Source organism: Acomys minous (genome assembly GCF_964271855.1).
Source record: "Acomys minous genome assembly, chromosome: 9".
NCBI lineage: Eukaryota > Metazoa > Chordata > Mammalia > Rodentia > Muridae > Acomys > Acomys minous.
In genome coordinates, this window is record NC_140490.1 from 91622494 (window position 1) to 91642274 (window position 19781).

The 19781-nt window shown below is 45.6% G+C and overlaps 1 protein-coding gene across 4 annotated transcripts in view; it reads right to left on the reverse strand.

The window, feature by feature from the left end:
- The window catches only part of CHPT1 (choline phosphotransferase 1), a 29288-nt gene extending 11187 nt beyond the window's left edge, over positions 1 to 18101 (reverse strand). For 2 of the 4 annotated variants that reach the window (XR_014781767.1, XM_084795299.1), the window contains exons 1-3: positions 17702 to 18097; positions 4687 to 4834; positions 3472 to 3613 (exon numbers count right to left, since the gene is read on the reverse strand). Coding sequence is in view for 3 of the 4 variants with exons in the window: in XM_084795299.1 (XP_084651425.1) it covers positions 3472 to 3613; positions 4687 to 4834; positions 17702 to 17974 (563 nt within the window). In the remaining variant the exon portion in view is untranslated. Of the gene's footprint in view, positions 1 to 3471; positions 3614 to 4686; positions 4835 to 17701 lie in introns of all 4 variants that reach the window. The other 2 variants (XM_084795300.1, XM_084795298.1) reach the window with 2 other exon arrangements.
- Between the last annotated feature and the right edge of the window lie 1680 nt (positions 18102 to 19781).

Genomic DNA, 19781 nt, shown 5'->3' on the forward strand with positions numbered 1-19781 from the left:
TTATCCTATGGGCATGGGAGAATCTCCAGGTACAATTGAAGGTCACTGCAGAAAACTAAGATCTCCAGGGTGGGATATCTCCAGGAATCCCCAGGTGCTTGCCAAATAGGTCCAGCCTATAATGTGACACTCCTTATAAAATCTGGCCTTCCCAGATCAGGCGGGGAGAGAGAAGTCCACCATTATAGTCTGAGTACAGAGGCTATCTGGAAATGTCAGATGACTTCAACCTTCTCCAACAGAGTCCCACATTGTATTACATATTTATGTGAAATGGTAGTCTCAGCATTGATAATTATAAAACCAAACAAATGACTGGCTCTGAAAATGTTGAAGATCCTCTATGTCCTGCAATGTCAAATAGTCAAGCTTTATTCTTTAGGTAAAAATAAATAAAACCATCTACTCATTAGAATGCAACTTTTCTTTTGTCTTTATTGTTTTACTTTATGTATGGGCGTTTTGCCTGTATGTATGCCTGTGTACCACGTGCATGCCTGGTGCCATGGAGGGGACAGGTGCTCAACACCCTGGAGCTGGAGTTCCAGGTAGTTATAAGGCACCATGTGGGAATCAAACCCAGGTTAGAGCCATCATTCAAATCCCATTCATTTTTTTGTCTTCAATAAATCATAAACTTTTATGTACTTGTTTTAAAATAAAATTCCTTATGATTTCTTATCAGTAAATCCATTTTGTAAGTCTACATACCCATATAGTCATTTCTCGGGAATAAAGGAAGGTGTCATAGGTAGGAAATAGCTTGAGCAGTCCTGCTCTAGAGCATACCATTATTCATCTCCTAAAACACTGCCTCCAGAATTTCACTTGCAGTTTTACAGCCTCTGAATACTTTCATCTCTACTTAAGACTATCATCTTCCATGCTAATCCATGTCTCCAGGCCACATCCCTCCCCTGAGCTCCCATCTCTCTTAGATGCCTGTCTTTAGACAGGAAAGTAATAATAATCTCTTAGCAAAGATAGTAAATGTAAGGATTAGTTTTAAAAGAAGCTATGGAAGAAAACATCTCAACCATGTTATTTGGGGTACAGTTAAAAGAATAAAGCAGACTTAGTCTTAAGTGAATAATGGTATCCGTGGCAAGCAAACCCCAACTACCAGAGAGATGGTGGCAAACGCGCACATACTAACGCTGTGTGCGGCACTTTCCAGAAGAGAATACAGGAAGGATTGACGTTTGCTACAGACCTCTCTCATGTTATATGAGCTGGGAGTTATTTGGTGGTGTTTTCATTTGAGGTTTTTTCTTTGGGTGGGGGAGAGGAGAAATTAAAACAATATCTCAATGCCTGTATTGGAACAGCTGAATATCCTAGAAAAAGGGCCTTAATACCCTTACCTACAATACTTAGGACTCTATCAATGCACAGCATTTCAGTAGCGGTGGCAGAGTCACATGTGACCAGTCCATCCACAACTGTCATGGATTTTAACTAATGACTAGAAGTAAAGAGCACATATGGGAACTGTGCTTTACCACAGGCTTTTGATCAAATTTAGGCTAAACTTCACCCTATGTCCGTGTCTGTTGCAGGTCAGTCTGGTGCTATATATTTTGATGCTAATTACCAGCTCCCAAGATCTAGCTGCTGACCTGACAAGCACATTCTCAATACCCCAAGTATTGCTGTGTAGCTTTGCCTCCCTGATTGGCTGAATAAAAGACCTACACCTAGGCAGGGCAGAAGGAAGCGGGAAGAGCGAAGGTTCGAGGGCTCTGGGGAAAGAAGGATCTTGAGAGGCAGAGCAGAGAGGTACCAGAGGAGGAAGAGAGGATCGCCATGGGATAGGGAAGAGCCGCATGGGTCCAGAAGGGCACTCTGAAGTTCCATATAGAAAGAAATGGCCCAGATGAGCAATATAAGCAAGCATTTTGGGATTATGGATGGGAGATAGCCTAGACAGAAACTGTTAGAACAGACAGCATGGGATAGAGGATGAGAGACAATGGAAGGCAGTTTAGGGGGTTAATACCTGGCCTGCCCCAGGTCAAATATTCTAAAATATATCAGCTGTCTGTGTCTTTATTGATCGGGAAAGTGGGTTAAGTAATAGCGCTGTAATAATTATAGCCAAATAATAAACATTTATTAGGCCATACCTCTAAATTAACCATAACACATGTCATTTAAGGACACACTAAGTACAGGTGTGTGCATGTTCAAGATCCAGCCACCCTGCTTTTGGAGACTGCATAGCCACTGGTCTGAAGCTCACTGAACAGACTAGCTGGATGCACATGGTAACCCTAGGCACCTTCTCACATCCATCCCCTCAGCCCTGACAATGCAAGCTTTACACTAAGTGGGCCTTGGAGGATGAACTCAGGTCTTGCTGTGCACATGGGGAGCACTTGACCAACTGAGATCAATCTCCAACCATATTATAATTCTTGAGGCCAGAAAAAAAGGAATATTAAAATAGATAAAACTGTTCAGTTTATGGGAAGGGTTCCAGAGTAATCTGCAAGCCCCACAGATAGCGCAGCATCTGTGTGTGTGCTTTTCCCTGGCGTCTAAGAGGAGGCACCAAAGCATGTGTACCAAGTAGTCTATAGCTCCAGCATCTATAGGGTGTTCACATGTTAGCTCACCTCTCTCACAGCTGAGTCCCTGGATCATCTGCTGTTGGTGACTATTGTCAAAGGGTCCCTCTTTCAGGGTACATGATACTTTGACCAAAAAAAAAGAAAAAAAAAAAGAAAAAAAATCATCTCTACCTGGGCATGGTGGCACATACCTTTCATCTCAGCACTTAACAGAGGCAAATGAATCTCTGTGAGCGTAAAGCCAAGCTGATCTACATAGTGAATTCCAGACAAGTGAGGGCTACATATATAACCCTATCTAAGGTTTTTTTTTGTTATGATTAAAATTATTTTTATTTTTATTTTTATTTTATTATTGGGGGGGGGGAGTTCGACACAGGGTTTCTCTATGTAGCATTGGCTGTCCTGGAACTCACTCTGTAGAACAGGCTGACCTGAAATCACAGAGCCTTTGCCTCTCAAGTGCTGGGATTAAAGGTGTGCACCACCATCACCCAGCTAAAAATCTTTAAACTCAACAACAAAAACATCACATTATTTTATGAGCCAAATAGTGTTTAGATACTATGTATCCATTTTCTTTATTGTTTGGGTACTTTATTTTATTATATCCTGACTATTCTTACTTTAACTAGTAAGTCTGAGAAGGTTAGAAGGAAAAAAATATTGTCGAATAGTACATAATGGTTAGAAGAAAAAAATTGTCAAATTAATGTAACTATAACTTGCAGGGTGCCAGAACAGATTTAGGTGTAGCCCTGATGGCTATTCCAGGAAATTAGAAGAATTTTAATTACTGCACAAAGCTTATCTTCCTTAATGTGGGCAGGTACCATTACAGAGTATAAACATGACTTTTGTTGCATTGTGAAATGTAGAGCTTAAGAAACATGCTTACCTTCCAAATCTTAACACTCCTGAGACATAAGTCTGCCAATGTGCACAATAAAACAAGAACATCCCAATAAAAGAGCAGAAAAACAACCAGTCAGGATTCGTTCCTAGGCGAACAGCAATTGAAGCTCCAATGGCCATAAATACTGAAAAACCAAAATTAAGAATAGTTAAGAGGGGGCTGGAGAGATGGATCAGTGGTTAAGAGCACTGCCTGCTCTTCCGAAGGACCCGGGTTCAATTCCCAGCACCCACATGGCAGCTCACAACTGTCTGTAACTCCAAGATCTGACACCTCACACCAACACACATAAATTAAAATTAAATAAAATATTAAAAAAAAAAAAAAGAACAGTTAAGAGGAGCTTCAGATGGCTCAGCAGTTAAGAGCACTGACTGTTCTCCCAGAGGACCCAGGTTCAATTCCCAGCACCCATATGGTATCTTACAACTGTCTATAACTCCAGTTCTAGGAGACCCAACACCCTCACACAGACATATATATGCAGGCAAAGCACCTATATATATATATATAAAATAAAAAGTTTTTAAAGGGGGGGGGGCTGAAGAAATGGCTCAGAGCTTAAGAGCACTGGCTGCTCTTCCAAAGGCTTTGAGTTCAATTCCCAGCAACCACATAGGGACTCACAACCATCTATAATGAGATCTGGTGCCCTCTTCTGGTGGGCAGGCACACATGCATAACTAACTAAAATGCACACATAACTAAATCTTTTTTAAAAGTTTTTTAAAACAACAGTTAACAACTACTGAGTTAATTTGTTTAGAAAAATGGCTTTAGGCCGGGCAGTGGTGGCGCACACCTTTAGTCCCAGCACTTGGGAGGCAGAGGCAGGTGGATCTCCGTGAGTTCAAGGCCAGCCTGGACTACAGCGTGAGTTCCAGCACAGAGAAACTGTCTCGGAAAAAAAAAAAGAAAGAAAGAAAGAAAGAGAGGGAGAGAGAGAGAAAGGAAGGAAGGAAGGAAGAAAGAAAAAAAGAAAGAAAGGAAGAAAGAAAGAAAAGAAAGAAGGAAGGAAGAAAAGAAAAGAAAAGAAAAGAAAAGAAAAGAAAAGAAAAGAAATACAGCCTTAAGGGACATAAGCCTGGTATTAAAAACTGTTCCCAACTTACAACTCAAATAGCCTGGATTATTGAGGTTTTTATGTTATTGTTGAAAGCAAACCACAGAAAGAAAAGGCGAAACTCCGCTAATTACCTGTGGAAAGAGAGTCGCAGCCATGGTCAAACAGTTCCCCTAGAGGAGAGCAAGAGTTTGTCCTCCTGGCTTGTTTCCCATCAATGGCGTCCAGGGACTGGTAGACGAAGAGTCCCACGGCGCATAAAAGGTATGTCCAGTAAGGGGCCTGCAAGGAGACACAAACGACAAGAGTAGGTGACCAGCTATATGACCACATGACATTAAATGCCAAGCAGCTAGGGGTTTTGATCTGGATTCTGAGTCCATGGCTTTTCTAATATCCCTGTACTCATAAACAGCACTTGTATGACTTTCTCACCAAGTCTTTGCTGAAAGTAAGACTGTCAAGGCAAACTGCAGTCCTGTCTGTGTCCGTCACGACTGCCAACAGAGACTGGCTTTACTCTCCCGCCCACGGCAAGCAACCTGAGATCTGAGAGAAGGAAACAGGCAAACTCCTCAGCTGCTCCAGGGACTGCCTGACTGGAGCCCAGCGACCTGTGCCGAGAAGGGCAGCATTGAGAAAAGTCAAGGAAGGCAGTACTTGTAGTGCAAAGGAGGGCAGGGGAGGCAGCTCTGCTGAGAGGAGCACGGCGCTGAAAGGCTACCTTTCAGTCTTCAGCTAGGAACTGACCTGTGCCTGAACAAGGCAAGACTGTTACCCAAGGCCAGGGAAAGAAGCCCCAGGAAGTGAAGGTCAAACAATCCTTGGCCCTCTCAGGCTGCCAGGGAGAAGTCACGTTCCCATCAGACACAGAATAGTTCTTGGAAGTGTACTGCCCTGGAGCCATCCAAATTAGCCCTGGAGCTGAAGTCTCTAACAAAACCTAAGACAGATTTTAAAGCTAGTTCTCAACCTGTGGGTCTCGACCCCTTTCACAGTGGTCACCTAGCTCCATGAGAAAACACAGATATTTTTACATTACAATTCATAACAGTAGGAGAATTGCAGTTAGGAAGTAGCAATAAAAATAACTATTGTTATTTTTATTTTATTTTATACAGTCCCACAACACGAGGGACTGTATTAAAGGGGCCGCCTTAGGAAGGTTGAGAACCACTGATTTAGAGGCTCCAATTAACTCTCCACAAGTTAACTGCAAGTGATATAGAGTGCATCTGAAGGGAAAACAATCTAGCACTCCAAAATACAAATCCACAAAGTTTGACACTCAGTCACAAATAACCAGTCACACAAAGAAGCAGCAGAATTGGACAGAGAAGCAATCAGTTCAATGAATGTCAGACGTAAAAGAACAGCTGACCAGGACACTAAGATGGTTACTGTAAACACATTCCATGGTTTTAAGAAGGTTGAGAAAAATTACAAAAGATGAAGGAAGAAAAGACTAACGAGAAACTTCTAGACATGAAAAGTGTAGCATCTGCTCTGTAACACGCACCAGGTGTGTTTATTTTACTTTAGACACTATGCAAGAAAAGATAAGTGAACTGGCAAACTAGATGAAAACTATCCAAAGTGGTGTACAGGAAAGAGACGAAAAATACCTGGCCTCAAGCACAGAAATGCCCCTGGGGTAACAGGCAAGCAGGTATGTGTACGTGTTTCAGAAAGAAGAGAGACAGGAAACAATGACTGAAATATTTCCAGATGTTATGATAGCTATAAACCTACGCACGCGGGAAGCTCACCAAAGCCCAAGCCGAGTAAGTATAGTTTAAAAGCAACCAAGGTGTTAAGTTGAGGGTGAGTATTTGTAATCCCAGCTAAAACAAGAGAGCCATGAGTTCAAAGTTCACAGAAAGCTCTAGGCTAGTGGAGGCTATACAGCTATACAGGCCACACACACGCATGCACGCACGCACACGCAAGCACACACACACTCCACCAAGGCAAATAATAATAATCATAATAAAAACACTGTGACAAAATCATTTTAAAAGCCAAAGAAAAAGACACATTTCTTAAATACAGTGGTACATACACACATCACAGAGGAAAGGGGCATCAATTTGAAGCTAGACAACAGAAAATACAGAGTTTAAATATTAGGCAAGAGATTTCTTCCTTTCTTTCTTCTTTTTATTGTTTTGGAGACAGATTTTTCTCTGTGTGGCCTTGGCTGTCCTGGACTTTGTAGACCAGGCTGGCCTCAAACTCACAGAGACCCACCTGCCTCTGCTGGGATTAAAGACATGCACCACCTCATCAGCTTGGCTGACAAGCGATTTCTCCATGACCACTCCTCTGCCATTCATAAATGTATTCTCTTTCCCTAAGCCCCGTGATTATGGTGAGCTCTTGATTCTCAGGTAAACGGAATGCGGGGTTTATGTTGGCTCGTGGTTTTGGTCCATGGCTACTTGGTTCCATGTTTCTTGGCTTGAGTGTCGGGGGTGAGAGGTTAGGGGTGTGGGGGGTGGCAGGCAGAATACCACCAGCAAGGAGCTTATGGTAGACCAAAGCTACCTCTTATCCAACAGGAGGCAGCTAAGGAGGAAGCATCTGGGGACAGGACATAACCTTATACCCACCAGCCTCCTCCTTCCAACGAGGCTCGCTTTGCCAGGCAGTGGATTAATGCACTATAAAGTGAGACCTCAAGATCCAATCTCTTTTCTAAGGCCCACCAGCTGGCAACCGGGCCTTCTTGAGCCTTCAGGGGAAATTTGTAAATTCAAGCCATATGTAGCCAGAACAGAACTGTACACTTAGAAGAAAAAGGGCAAGGCTGTTAAAGAACTGGGGTCTTTTTTTTTTTTTAAGATTTATTTTATATATGTGAGTGCTCTGTTTGCATGTACACCAACGTGCCAGAAGAAGGCACCAGATTACATTACAAATGGTTGTGAGCCACCATGTGGTTGCTGGGATTTGAACTCAGGACCTCAGAAGAGCAAATAGTGCTCTTAACCTCTGAGCCATCTCTCCAGTCCCAAGAACTGGCTTCTTAAGTCAGATGTGTGTTTGATTTCTAGGCTCTGCCATGTAATAACTATGTGATCTTGGGCAAGTCATGTAACATCTGACTTTTTGTTTGCTTCTTGAGACAAGATCTCACTGTGTATCCCGGGCTGGCCCATAACTCACTAGTGATAGCCCTACCTCTACCTCCCAAGAGCTAGGACTGAGGGCGGGTACTCCTAAAATAATCTTGCTTTACCACTTTAAGCCTGGATCACTTTGCCTATAACAGGTGAAAAACAGGAGTTTTATCTGATAAAAAAAAAAAACAAAACCTGCTATGTCACTCTTTATAATAGCCTGGCCCATAGTAAGAGCCTCAATAAGGTAGCTAGTATCACTGTGTGCCTATTTTTTGTGGCAAATATACACTTTAAATATCAACGTTATGATGATTCTACAGATATCCGTCAACCCAAAAGCCTATTCCTCAATTTTTTCTGAGTAAACGAAACTTGGCTGCTTTGGATAAACTTTATTTTTAAAAAAATCCATCATTTGCTACTATTAAATGCTCAACACTGTGGCTCACACTGCTGATTGTTCTGTTTTTACATTTTTAGGTGTTCTTCAAAACTGGGTGTCTCCACATCCCTCACTGGCCTGGGATGTGCTATGCTGAGAGTTATTTAAAAGGATTCTAAGTCACTTCAACTCAAAGGAAAAGCAGTGTTGGTCATATGCGTTCTTAAAGGAGCAGAAAGAGACAGAGCAAACCGAGCCGCCACACCATGTTCTGATCAGTGTGCTGTCAAGCTGGGAGGCAATGAAAACACAACTGAGAAGTCATCCCAGATGCATAAAAATGAGAAGGAAAAACCCTTCTGGAATTTAAAAAGATCTTGGGAGGTTTTACAAAGAACAAGTCACCGTGTTCTCCACTAAAAAGAAAAAAGTCACACTTCTTCAAGTCATGCCTCAAGTAGAATCAGAAGTTAGGATTCAAACCTCTCTCTCTCTCTCTCTCTCTCTCTCTCTCTAGGTTTTTTGAGACAGGGTTTCTCTGTGTAGCCGTGGCTGTCCTGGACTCGCTTTGTAGACCAGGCTGGCCTCGAACTCACAGAGATTTGCCTGCCTCTGCCTCCCGGGTGCTTGGATTAAAGGCGTGTGCCACCACACCGGGCCCCAAAAGATATTTTAATATTCAATGTACCTAGGTGAAAACTGGAAAAAGAAAACGTTTTCTTACAGAGAAATAGGTAGTACATCTGCTGTTTGTTATCTGCGTTTCATGGAGGAAGATACCTCAAATACCCAGATACTAGCAAGCTAAGAAGCCTGAAGAACGTGGACTCAGTCCACTTAGTCAGAAAACAAATGAACAAAATCTTAAATTAGACCTTTCTTGGTCGCAAGCTGTACTTCGCAATGAGTATTAACTAGGAGCCTCATGTGCTATTTATTTAGGTTCTGGAAAAGCATTGGGGAGAAGACCAGATTGTTCAACTTTAAGCACTGGGACTTCTGTGTCATCCTGTTCATGGGACAAAGGAGAATAAGTAAAGTGAGAAAGAACAAGGGTGTCTGTCACACACAGGCTTGCTCTCACTTCCTGAAGGAATGAGCTCCTTGCTGGAGCTTCAGCCAGGAAGAAAATTATCTCCTAACTGTTCGGATGATTTGACCAAATAAAGGCATGCCACCTCTCATCAATACACAGGGGAGGTTAAAGAGAGAAGGGGGGTGGGGGGAAAAGAAGAAGAGAGGATGGGAGACCAAGAGGGAGGAAAAGAGGAAGAGAGGGAGGGAGGGGGAGGAAGGGAGGGAAGGAGAGAGAGAGGTATCAGGTAGATGATCAGCCAGCTGATGGGGGATGCTGATGGTCCGCAAGGCCTTGCGCAGCAGAGCCTCTGTCTGGGTTGAGGCATGAGTTGCTCTTTAAAACCCTACTGCTGAAGGAACAAGAAGAGGAACTGAGGTAAACATGGGATTTCCCAAGAATGAGGGCCCCTGGTTGTGGAGTGACTGCACAATTGCTGGCACGGGTTGTGCACGGTACCAACCAGGCTGAGATGATCGCAGTTGATCCTCAAACAGGAGGCCCCGGAAGCTGCCACATGGTAAGTACAGAGAAAAAGACACCAGGAACCCAAGAAGCCAGCCTTCTTTCCTAAACAAACACCCTTATCATAAACCTAGATCTACATTATAAAACATGCCACGCATCTGACTCCAAGTCATGTGGAGGGACGTTAAGCACCCAGAGATAGGAGGGACAGTGTGTGTCAACTGCTGGCTGTTAGAATTAACTGAGACCTGGAGACAGATAATCATCAGTCCCAGGCACCTTTGAGTGTGTGAAGAATAAGAAGGAGACAGGACTTAGATGCTGAGCAACACACACTATCTGCTTACTGGACCAACACTACTTAGGAGTCACTTATGGGTGAAGAGAGTTAGAAAAATTACTCAGCTTCTCAGAGATCTGGTCTCCAAACATGAAAGAAAGATAGAGAGAGAAAAGGAAGGAAGGAAGGAAGAAAGAAAGAGAGGGAGGGAGGGAGGGAGGGAGGGAGGAAGAAAAAAAGGGAGGGAGGGAGGAAAGAATAATCCCAGGGCTAGGGAGGCAGAGATAGGATACCCTGGTGCTTGCTGGCCAGCCCGCTTAGGCTAATTGGTGAGGCCCAAAACCCAGAAAAAAAGAAGGAAAGAAAGAAAGAAAAGAAGGAATCGCTGTGCTTGTGCTTATGAAAGGAGTTCAGTCGGTGTCCAGTATTGTTATTCTATTACTGACTCTTCCAGAAAACTGTGGTGTCTCGTGGCTGATGGTTTCAGCTGAACAGTTAGGACTTAGTTCATGTACTTTGTAAAAATCGTTAATGCAGCACATCTAAGATTTTATACATGTAAGGCTTAGAATGAGTCTATGCTTTTCAGCCTGATGGTTTAGAGCTGATGTAGTGAAAAAACGGTGTCACTCTCAATCCAGGATCTCCTTTTCCAATGCATGTACACTTTCACAAGGTGGAAGAAGGGTGTCCAAGTTTCCCTTTAATGGCAGAAGCCTCTGGAACAATTGCAGCTCTCGGCATCCATCGTGTCTGCCTTTAAACTCCCATTCCTTTCACGGCCAAGCCACACATTTCCTAGTATCTTTGTGCTCGCTCACTCCCGAGCTATTAGTGGGTCACAAACCATGTCACAGCCTGGATGTCATGTGGGGTTGAAATTATCAACACCAAACAACTCCGTCTGCTACTTTTCAATTTAGCTTCACTCCAAGTTTTAGGTCACTGGCGGAAGGTAGTCAGAAGCTTTGCCAGTGAGTGACAGGATCGGTCCTGACAGGACCTTTGTTTCCCCCACCTAAATGGCCCCTTACACTGTGTACATCACTCGGGGCTTCTCTAGTGCACAATTCCAAACCCTTCCCTATTCCGCCCATAAAACAGTCCCAAAGGCCTGGGAGCCACAAGGTCAAGTTCATCACAGAAATGGCCCCATCCCTTGGTACTGATTTTCCATAGTATTAATTTTTATTTTTATTCATTTATTTATTTTGCAGCAGAATGTCTGGCAAAGACAGATTTGGGGAAGGAGGGATCAGTGTGGTTCGTGGTTTAGGTTGTAATGTAATCCACCATGGTGGAAAGGCACAGTAGCCACACTGTGCCCCACAGTCAGGAAGCAGAGACACAGACATGTCCGCCTTCCCTTTTCTATGCGGTCACCCAGGAAGCAATGCTACCCACATGCAAGAAGAGCCTTCACCCTCCAGTCAACCCTCTGGAAAATTCTCAGACACGCTCCAGAGTATCTCCAAAGACGATCCCAAGCCCTGCTGACAAGTTGGATTCACTGCACGCTAGTATAGACAGCACCAAGAGTCCTCTGAAATGGATATTTAGGAAATACTAGAACTATGCGTTCTCTATTTTCTGAACTTTCATCCTTGAGAGCTATCTCTCTGCTTTAAACAGCCATGGCATGGGCCAACTGACACAAGTGCTAAGGGATTCACAACATCACTGTACGTCAGCTGATGGGGGGATGTTAACAGGCCCCACACCTGAGTTGACTTCTGGATGAAAATGGAAACCATATTTCTAAGTGTTCAGAAAAAAGGAGACTAGAAGAGACAAGTTGTGTATCTGAACAACATAATGTTGACACGCTGCTCAAGGTGGCTTTACACCTTGTTGGGTGCTGTCAGGCTTTTTAAGAGAACCAGTAGGGTTCTCCAGTAGACTGTTTCTCTTCCTCAGGAAAACAGCAATTAGAAACAACTGGATGTCTCATTCTTGTAACTTCTCTAACTTAAATACTCTGTGCCGGTGATGCGTTCAGACAGTCTGTGGGCTGGAGAGACAGCTCAGTTGGTAAAGTGACTGCTCAGTATCACGAGGTCCGATAGTCTGTGCCAAAAAAAATAAGCAGGTGTGATAGCACATGTGTGTAATCCCAGTGCTGGGGAGGCAGAGAGAGGAAAGCCCTGGGGCTTGCTGGCCAGCCAGCTTAGGCTAATTGGTGAGCCCCTAAACCCAGTGAGAGACCATGTCTCAAAAAACAAGATGGGGGGCTCCTGAGGAATGACATTAGAGGCTGGATTTCTGGTGGACAGACACACAGACACACACACGGGGGGGGGGGGGGGGGGGAGGGAGGGAGGGAGGGAGAGAGAGAGAGAGAGAGAGAGTGTGTGTGTGTGTGTGTGTGTGTGTGCGCGTGCGTGCGCCCGTGCATGTGTTAGTTTATTGGGAGCCTGTGACAAGCAGGGCACTTCCTTCTTCCCAGAAGGCAGATAGGTTTCCTGCAGGGTGAATGGTCACTGAGGAGAATACCCTCCATGGAGCCAAACAGGATTGCCCCAGGGGCTCTCTGGCTCCATCCTGGACTTCTGGCCTAGGCTTAGTTTATGCACTAGCACTAAGGAGAGCAGACTCGTTTCTCTGAAATATGGCAGCTCTGAGCAGGGCCAAAGGGACTCAAGACATCGCTCAGGAAGGCACTCAGCCAGGCACTCGAGAACCAAAGGGTTTTCTCATGTCCTGAGCAGTCCTTCAAAAGGTGGCCTTTCTTTTTCTGTTTCCAACAGTCCTGGAAACTCCCCTCCACCCAATCCCTGTTCAGGAGTTACTGGAGTTCTTATTGAAATGCTAAGGGAAAGACAGGAGACAGGGAAGGCAACTCCCATCCCAAATCTATTGTTAGTTTATCAAATGTGTGTACCAGATGCCCCCCCAGTCAGTGTTCTGTTCTCTAACTTAATAAATGCAAGGGGTAGGAGACGATGAAAGGAGTGCAGAATCTGTAATTCTCCCGATACATCACAATGTCGTGGGTTTCTTTGGGTTTTTGTTTGTTTTTGAGACAAGGTTTCTCTGTGTAGACTTGACTATCCTGGACTCATTTTGTAGACCAGGTTGGCCTCGAACTCACAGGGATCTGCCTGCCTCTGCCTCCCAAGTGCACAATGTCTGTTTTGTCAGTACTCGCAGTATATTCCTTAGAAAGCAACCAGAGCGTAGTCACAGAGCCACGGGAACAAGTCACAAGTCTCCTGCAAAGGCCTCCTCCAGGCACATCAGCAAAGGGGGTGAGGCAAGGAGGCACCCAGGGCATGGTGTGTGAGGAGGCACCCAGGGCATGGTGTGTGAAGACATCTGAAAGCGCCTCCTTAAACCCCAAGGCCACAGTTCGCTCCACCCTAGGGCTTCACTGCTCCTCAAACTTTCTTCACCGTCTGGCAGCTAGGAGTTGATATTTCCTTTTAACAAAAGAGGCCACTTTCCATTGCAAGACTCCCGGCTGTCGCTTGGCAAGGTACTGAGCTGGTTTTAAAAAGAGAGGGTTAAAAGAAGATACAGATCTCAAAAAATTAAAACTACTTAAAAAAAATCTGAGTAGGAATCTGTAGTGCTGTTGAAACAGATACTAACGTGAATATAAATGCACAGATTAAAAAGGAGGGGAGAAAAATAAATAAATAAAAAGGCAGGAAGAAAATATCAAAACAAATAAGTAAAAGAGAATTATGCCACAATTTATATTAGGAAACAAAAAAAGCAAGAAAGTATTTTTGTAGTTGAGAATGCTACTGCAGCTGAGACTTCCCACCTCCTCTGTCCTTTTGTACCTTTGGATAACAAAAGCCCCACCTATGTGTTAACTGCTAACTTTGGTTTGTTTCGTGAGACAGGGCTTCTCTGTGTAGCTCTGGCTGTCCCGGACTTGCTTTGTAGACCAGGCTGGCCTCGAACTTACAGAGATCCACCTGCCTCTGCCTCCCGAGTGCTAGGGTTACAGGTGTGCATCACTGCGCCCAGCTGCTAACTCTTTCTTTAGATTTCCTGAACCCAGATGGCTTTTATACCACTCTTCCTTAGTAACTGCTCACGAAAGAAGGTGCAAGCCCGCTGCAGTGCTCTGGAGAACACACACACCCTGGCTAGCCAAGACTCTGCCTGAAGCCTGGCCCCACCACCTCCTCCTCTCCTAGGGAGATTCCCCAGCAAGGAAAATAGGCTTTGCCCAAAGCTGATTCCTTCTTCCCAATGCTTGTTCTCCTGAATACTGGTACCTCAGTGGCCAGAAGCAAGGATATTTGATTCTGGTAACCCACGAAGGCTAAAGCTAGAAGTAGCTTTGAATCACCAAGTTATCAGACATTTAGCAACTGCGTTAAATGGGCTATAAGAATCTATGAGTCTAAGAATCTGTGGTTCTACTTTAGGAAGAGGCAGCCAAGGACTGGAGCCCAGGAGTTGGTTATATACCCAAGAGCAGTAAATGCTTCATCAAGGTGGGGGGGGGGGAGTTCTACCCATTTCCCCTAACATTTGATCCAAGAACAGCTAAAACCCAGTGAGGGTTGAAGAACTGCATCTCTGGAGATTTCTCGGTGCTGTTTCACTCCTGCACTCAATTAGCAAACACTATCCAAGACGCCGCGTCACGAAGTGAGAGCTGGTACCCCGTTCTGTCCATTAAGAATGCATTAACAACAAAAGGAAATGGAGGTTTTTCTACTGGGGAGCTACCGGGAGGCCTGCAATAGCTTTTTGGTTTGGAATCCTGGTCCTCACTTAAAGCTCTATAATCCTAGGAGATAACAATTTCTCCCCCACTCTATGGCATCTATGGAGTATATGGAATGGGGATATTAACTGTTAACACAGCAAAAAGCAGCTCAGATTGGTGCCTGGTGTACAGAGAACAGCCTGCGCCTACTAGTTATCACTCTTATTATGGTGGGAGTTCAGGTGCTTTTAAGCAGTTGACTTAGAAGGAAGAAAAAGGTTCACGGGGTCGTAGTGTTAGGGGAAGCAGTGCCAGAAGCAGGCATTGGAAGCTAAGTGGGCAATTGGGGAGAAGGAGAAGGAGGAGGAGGAGGAGGAGGAGGAGGAGGAGGAGGAGGAGGAGGAGGAGGAAATAATCCCTGCTGTGGCAAGTTGTTCACGTTGAGTTCAGGGAAGAGCCCTAAGCAGAAAGTGTGGTCTCTGCAGTACTTAGACGCACCATTAGAGAAACTTAATGTAAGCCACAGATGGCCTTTCCGGTCAGTTTTCCATCCCTCCCAATCACGGTCTAGAAATAAGGGCACAGCTCCTGGGTTCCAGGTGAGCCTGATCAACTAAGCGAGCCCCATCTCAAAATTTAAAATAAAACCATGCTGGGGCTAATCTAAACCCAGCGGCAGAGCACCTGGGTTCAGTCTCCAGTGTGGCACGCATGCAATGTGTGAAAAAGCACCCGCGAATCTTCAGGTCTGAGAAACAAAAACTTCCAAGCTAGGCCAAAGGCCCTTAACCTCTTTGGACTTCAGTTTCCTCTTATGAAAAAACGTACCAAAGTTACTTCAGGCTGTCAAGGAGTTCTGAGGCAGCAGGAAGGCCACCCTAGCAAGGGAAATCTCACCAGCCTCCTCAGGTCGCAACAGCCGGGCGTGGTGGCACCCGTCTTTTAATCCCAGCACTCGGGGAGGCAGGAGAATCTCTGTGAGTTCGAGGCCAACCTGGTCTACAAATAAGAGTCCAGGCCAGCCAAGGCTAACACAGAGAGAGCCTGTCTCGAAAAACAAAAACCAAAAAAACTGCAACGAATTTGTGAAAGCCCCTCACATACCTACTCTCATCATATAAAACGCCAGTGTTTTTATACACGCCATACGAGCACCAAAAAGAATGTACGATTCCCAGTTGGGTCAAGCTGGCTCTAAATTGTATTGAGCCACGCCATTTATTAAGGCAAATTAGCCAGAAACTATCGTTAAAATACATTACTATTTGAATCTTATTTTAAAACAACAACAACAACAACAATGTGGCTCCTACAATGTTGTTTCTCCTCTTACTTCGGCCAATTAGAGGCAAATGCAGGATCCGATGGCATGCACTTCGCTGCCTCTCACGGTTTATCTATCAAAACCCTTTAGACCTCTTCTTACCTGGGCCATTCTGGCTTCCACATTTTTAAGTGCCTCACACCCCACCATAGCCACCACAGCCTCTTTTAAAAATGAGTCTGAGTCTATAGGTTAATTATAAATTTATCTCATCTATAGGCCCCCTTCAGCCCTACCAGAGGCCCTTGGACTTGTCTGTCCATTCTTCTGAGTGCTCAGCAAATGGATGGTAAGTAGCATCAAAATTTACAGCTAGCTGGGCGGTGGTGCCGCATGCCTTTAATCCCAGCACTTGGGAGGCAGAGGCAGGCGGATCTCTGTGAGTTTGAGGCCAGCCTGGTCTACAAAGTGAGTGCAGGACAGTCAGGGCTACACAAGTTAAATGACCAATGCCAGAAACATCTAAAGACTGATAAGCCAAACAGAAGACCAATTCAAAGCTAAATTTTACTGTGCATGCTTCATGGCACTGTTTACCTATGGTACGGTTTTCATGTGTTGAGAGAGAGAGAGAGTTTTAATTTGCTGAGGCAAGTTCAGTGTCCTACAACCTACAACCAACTCACTGCCACCTTGTAAAAAGGGCCTGGCAGGCATTATTTCTATTTTCAACACAGGGAAACAGATCTGGTAGGTCTGCCGTGGCTGAGGCTGATGAAGAGCCAAGACCTTCACTTTGCAGGCCTGCCATCATCCCTTTCCATCCGGATACACAGTATATGCTTCTGGGGGTTCAGGAAACAGCAAAACCCCAAACCCCAAACCCCAAACAGCTCGGTGTTTTCAAAGTACATGAAAACAAATAACAATAGGACGTCTGCTAAGGAATATGTGATAAATATAGCCATCTGCAGGCATGACATTTTTAAACTAAGCTCTAAAAAGTGTTTGCACCGATTCAGAGCATGAAGCGTTTTTTTATTGTATTCCTGTTTCCCACACTCTGCTCTCACTTTTGTGCACGATCTGTTATTCACATGTAATTACGGTGGGAGTGTAAAGAAAATGAAGTCACAGAATCTGCCTTAGCAATACGTATCCTACTTAGCACATCAAGGCACTCCCACCCTGCTCTTCCGCACCCTCTATAATCGTCCCATGAAACCCACGTTACTTAACAGTCTTACTTTAGATATAGGCTAGATAGAATTACAACTAATAAAATGCGTTGTCTTCTACAATCACTTAAGTCTAGATAATTGTAAGGCCCGTCGACTATATCCTGTTTGTTTTTCATGAAAAAGCCAATGAAGCAGAGAGGAAGTTACGGTCCAGAAGTAACTTATCTTTTGATCATTGCTGCTAGTTATTTCAGGGTCACTCACTAGGCACCACCTTTGAGAAACAGGGCGCCAAAGGGCATCTTGGGCTTCCCCGACCCATCCACAAGTCGTGTCAGGGTGGAGATGCTGGTGTTTAATCCTCAGTGTGCGAAGTATGAGCTGGTGGTACCTACTGGGAGGCAACCTTCCTTCCAGTTGGGCCCATGGCCCCAGGGATGAAGTGGGCATACAGAGGGGTGAAGCAGTGACCTTGACAGCCCCCTCCAGGGAAGCTCAGAATGGTCACAGAATTGGGGTAATGGCAAGACAGACTCTAGGTGCCTCCCGGGAAGGCCACCCTCCAAGATGTTCTCCTTACAGGGTCTTCCCGCAGCCCCCCTCCCCTCCGACGCTTAAAGTGGGGCGGCGGACTCGGAAGGAGGCCCAAGGGCTCCGGGGATGGGGGAGGGGGGGACAGTACGGGTGAGCGGCCAGCCCTACCTCCTCCGTGACCGTAGGGCAGTAGAAGATGAGCACTAGTGTGGTGACCAGGTTGATGACGAGGCCGATGAGGGTGATGGTGTTGGGGGCCATCCAGAGCGGGATCCATTGGAGCAGCCAGGTCCAGTAAAGCTGCAGCGGCGGCTCGAACAGCGACACTCCCATCGAGCAGTACCGGTGCTCTTCCAGCCGCCGCAGCTGCGCCGCGCTAAGCGGCTCACCCAGCGCCTTCACCCAGCGCGGCGCCGGCCTGGCCCCGGCGCCCGCCGCCATGGCCGCCTGCGGGGCCCGCCGCGACCCAGCGCAGCCCGCGGCCCGCGCGGGGTGTGTGGGGCGGAGACAGCCGAGCGAGGGCACGGCGCCCGGGCCCGCTCCGCCGGTGGGACCCACGTAGCGGCGGGCCGTGGGGGCGTGGCCTCAGAGAGCTCGTGGGCTGGGCGTGGCCTCAGCGAGCCCCTGGGAGGGGCGGGGCCTCAGCAAGCTTGGCTCGGGGCGCCCGCCCTGGAGAAGTCGAGCAGCCCCGAGAGCTTTCTAGCTCTGGTCGAGGGTCCGGTCGGCTCGGTTGCTGTGGCTTTCCTATTGGGGCTTGAGGCCTTGCCTTCCTCTCCTCTAGCCTCTGCTCACGTTTCCGTGACGACGACGTCTCTCTTAGCCTGGATCCTGGCTGATCTGTGTTGTCTACTGAGTGGTTGGTACAAGAGACTAGTGTGCCTCTGCTCAGACTTTTTATTAATCAAGAAGATGCCGCCTACTGATGCTGTGACGCTGAGTGGTCACCCAATGTGTATTGATCAGAAAACAGTCAAGCATCGGGAAGGGCTATGCGAAGGCTCCTCCACATACTAACTTAGTTAATTAACCCTCACTGCGGGATCAGACAGATTTTTGTAACAAACAAAAAACCCAGATCTTAGAAATAATGTCAGAGGGGAACTAATTAGAAACCAAAATGCCTGGGGTTTTTTGTTTGTTTGTTTGTTTTGTTGCTTTTTTTGTTTTGTTTTTTTTTAGACACGCTCTTCCTCAGAGTAAACTCTAAGCCAGTTTCAATGAACAGAAAGCTGATTGCCACATAATGGCAGGTCACCAGCTCCTTACTTCACAATGCACCCGTCTGGACTGGGGACATCCTGTCATAAACTTGTTCTGTTGCCTTACCAGACATAGGCTGGACACTTGCTGCTCTACACGTGCTGGGTCTGGTCTGGCCAACCCTTTCTAAAGCATAAAACAAGCTGGAAACTACTTTCTGGATTCTTGGATTGAGCAGACATGTTCTGCCTCACAGGATTTCTGAGAAAGGGTCAGTAAACTTTGACTTGAAGGCCAACCCCAAAAGAAGTATGCTTTTTACGTTTCTAAATTATTGGCAAAATCAAAAGAAGAATGGCGTTTATGTTGTTGGAATGTATGAAAATTTAAATTTCAGTTCTGTGAATATAGCCGTGCTTACTCCAACAGAGGTGAGGAGTTCTAACACAGGCTAGCTTACAAAGGTTTGAATATTTACTACCTGGCCTTTTACCATTAAAAAAAAAAAAGCAGCTGAAGGTGGTAGCCCACACCTTTGATCCCGGCACTGGGGAAGCAGAGGCAGGTGGGGGGAAATTGCAACACTTTCATTATATAGTTCTAGTATTTTATTATTTTGCTCCAGGACTTTGAACCTAGCACTTTGCTCTCCACTGCTGAGCTTTATCTTCGGTCCTTTGTTTGATTTTGATTTTGAGACAGGAGCTTGCTATGCAGCCTAGACAAGCCTTGAACCTGTGATTACCCCCCATCCTCAGCCTCCTGGGTAGCTTGGATTACAAGCAAGTATCATGGCACCTGGCCTCTTCTAATTAAACGTAGCTGTGAAGGGGCTCACAGCATGCTCAGAAGGTACTGACAATTGCTCTTAGGCTGCATCTAGGTAAACTACAATGGCTTTAATGAGACAGAAGTTCATTTTGCCCAAAGCCAATGTCTGGGGAGGGGACTGAGGGCTGCTGCAAAAAGCTCAGTGTGTAAGAGACACTGATTTCTTCCATTTCATTGTCTGCTACCTTTAGGGTACTGTCCTTGACTTAATCAAAAA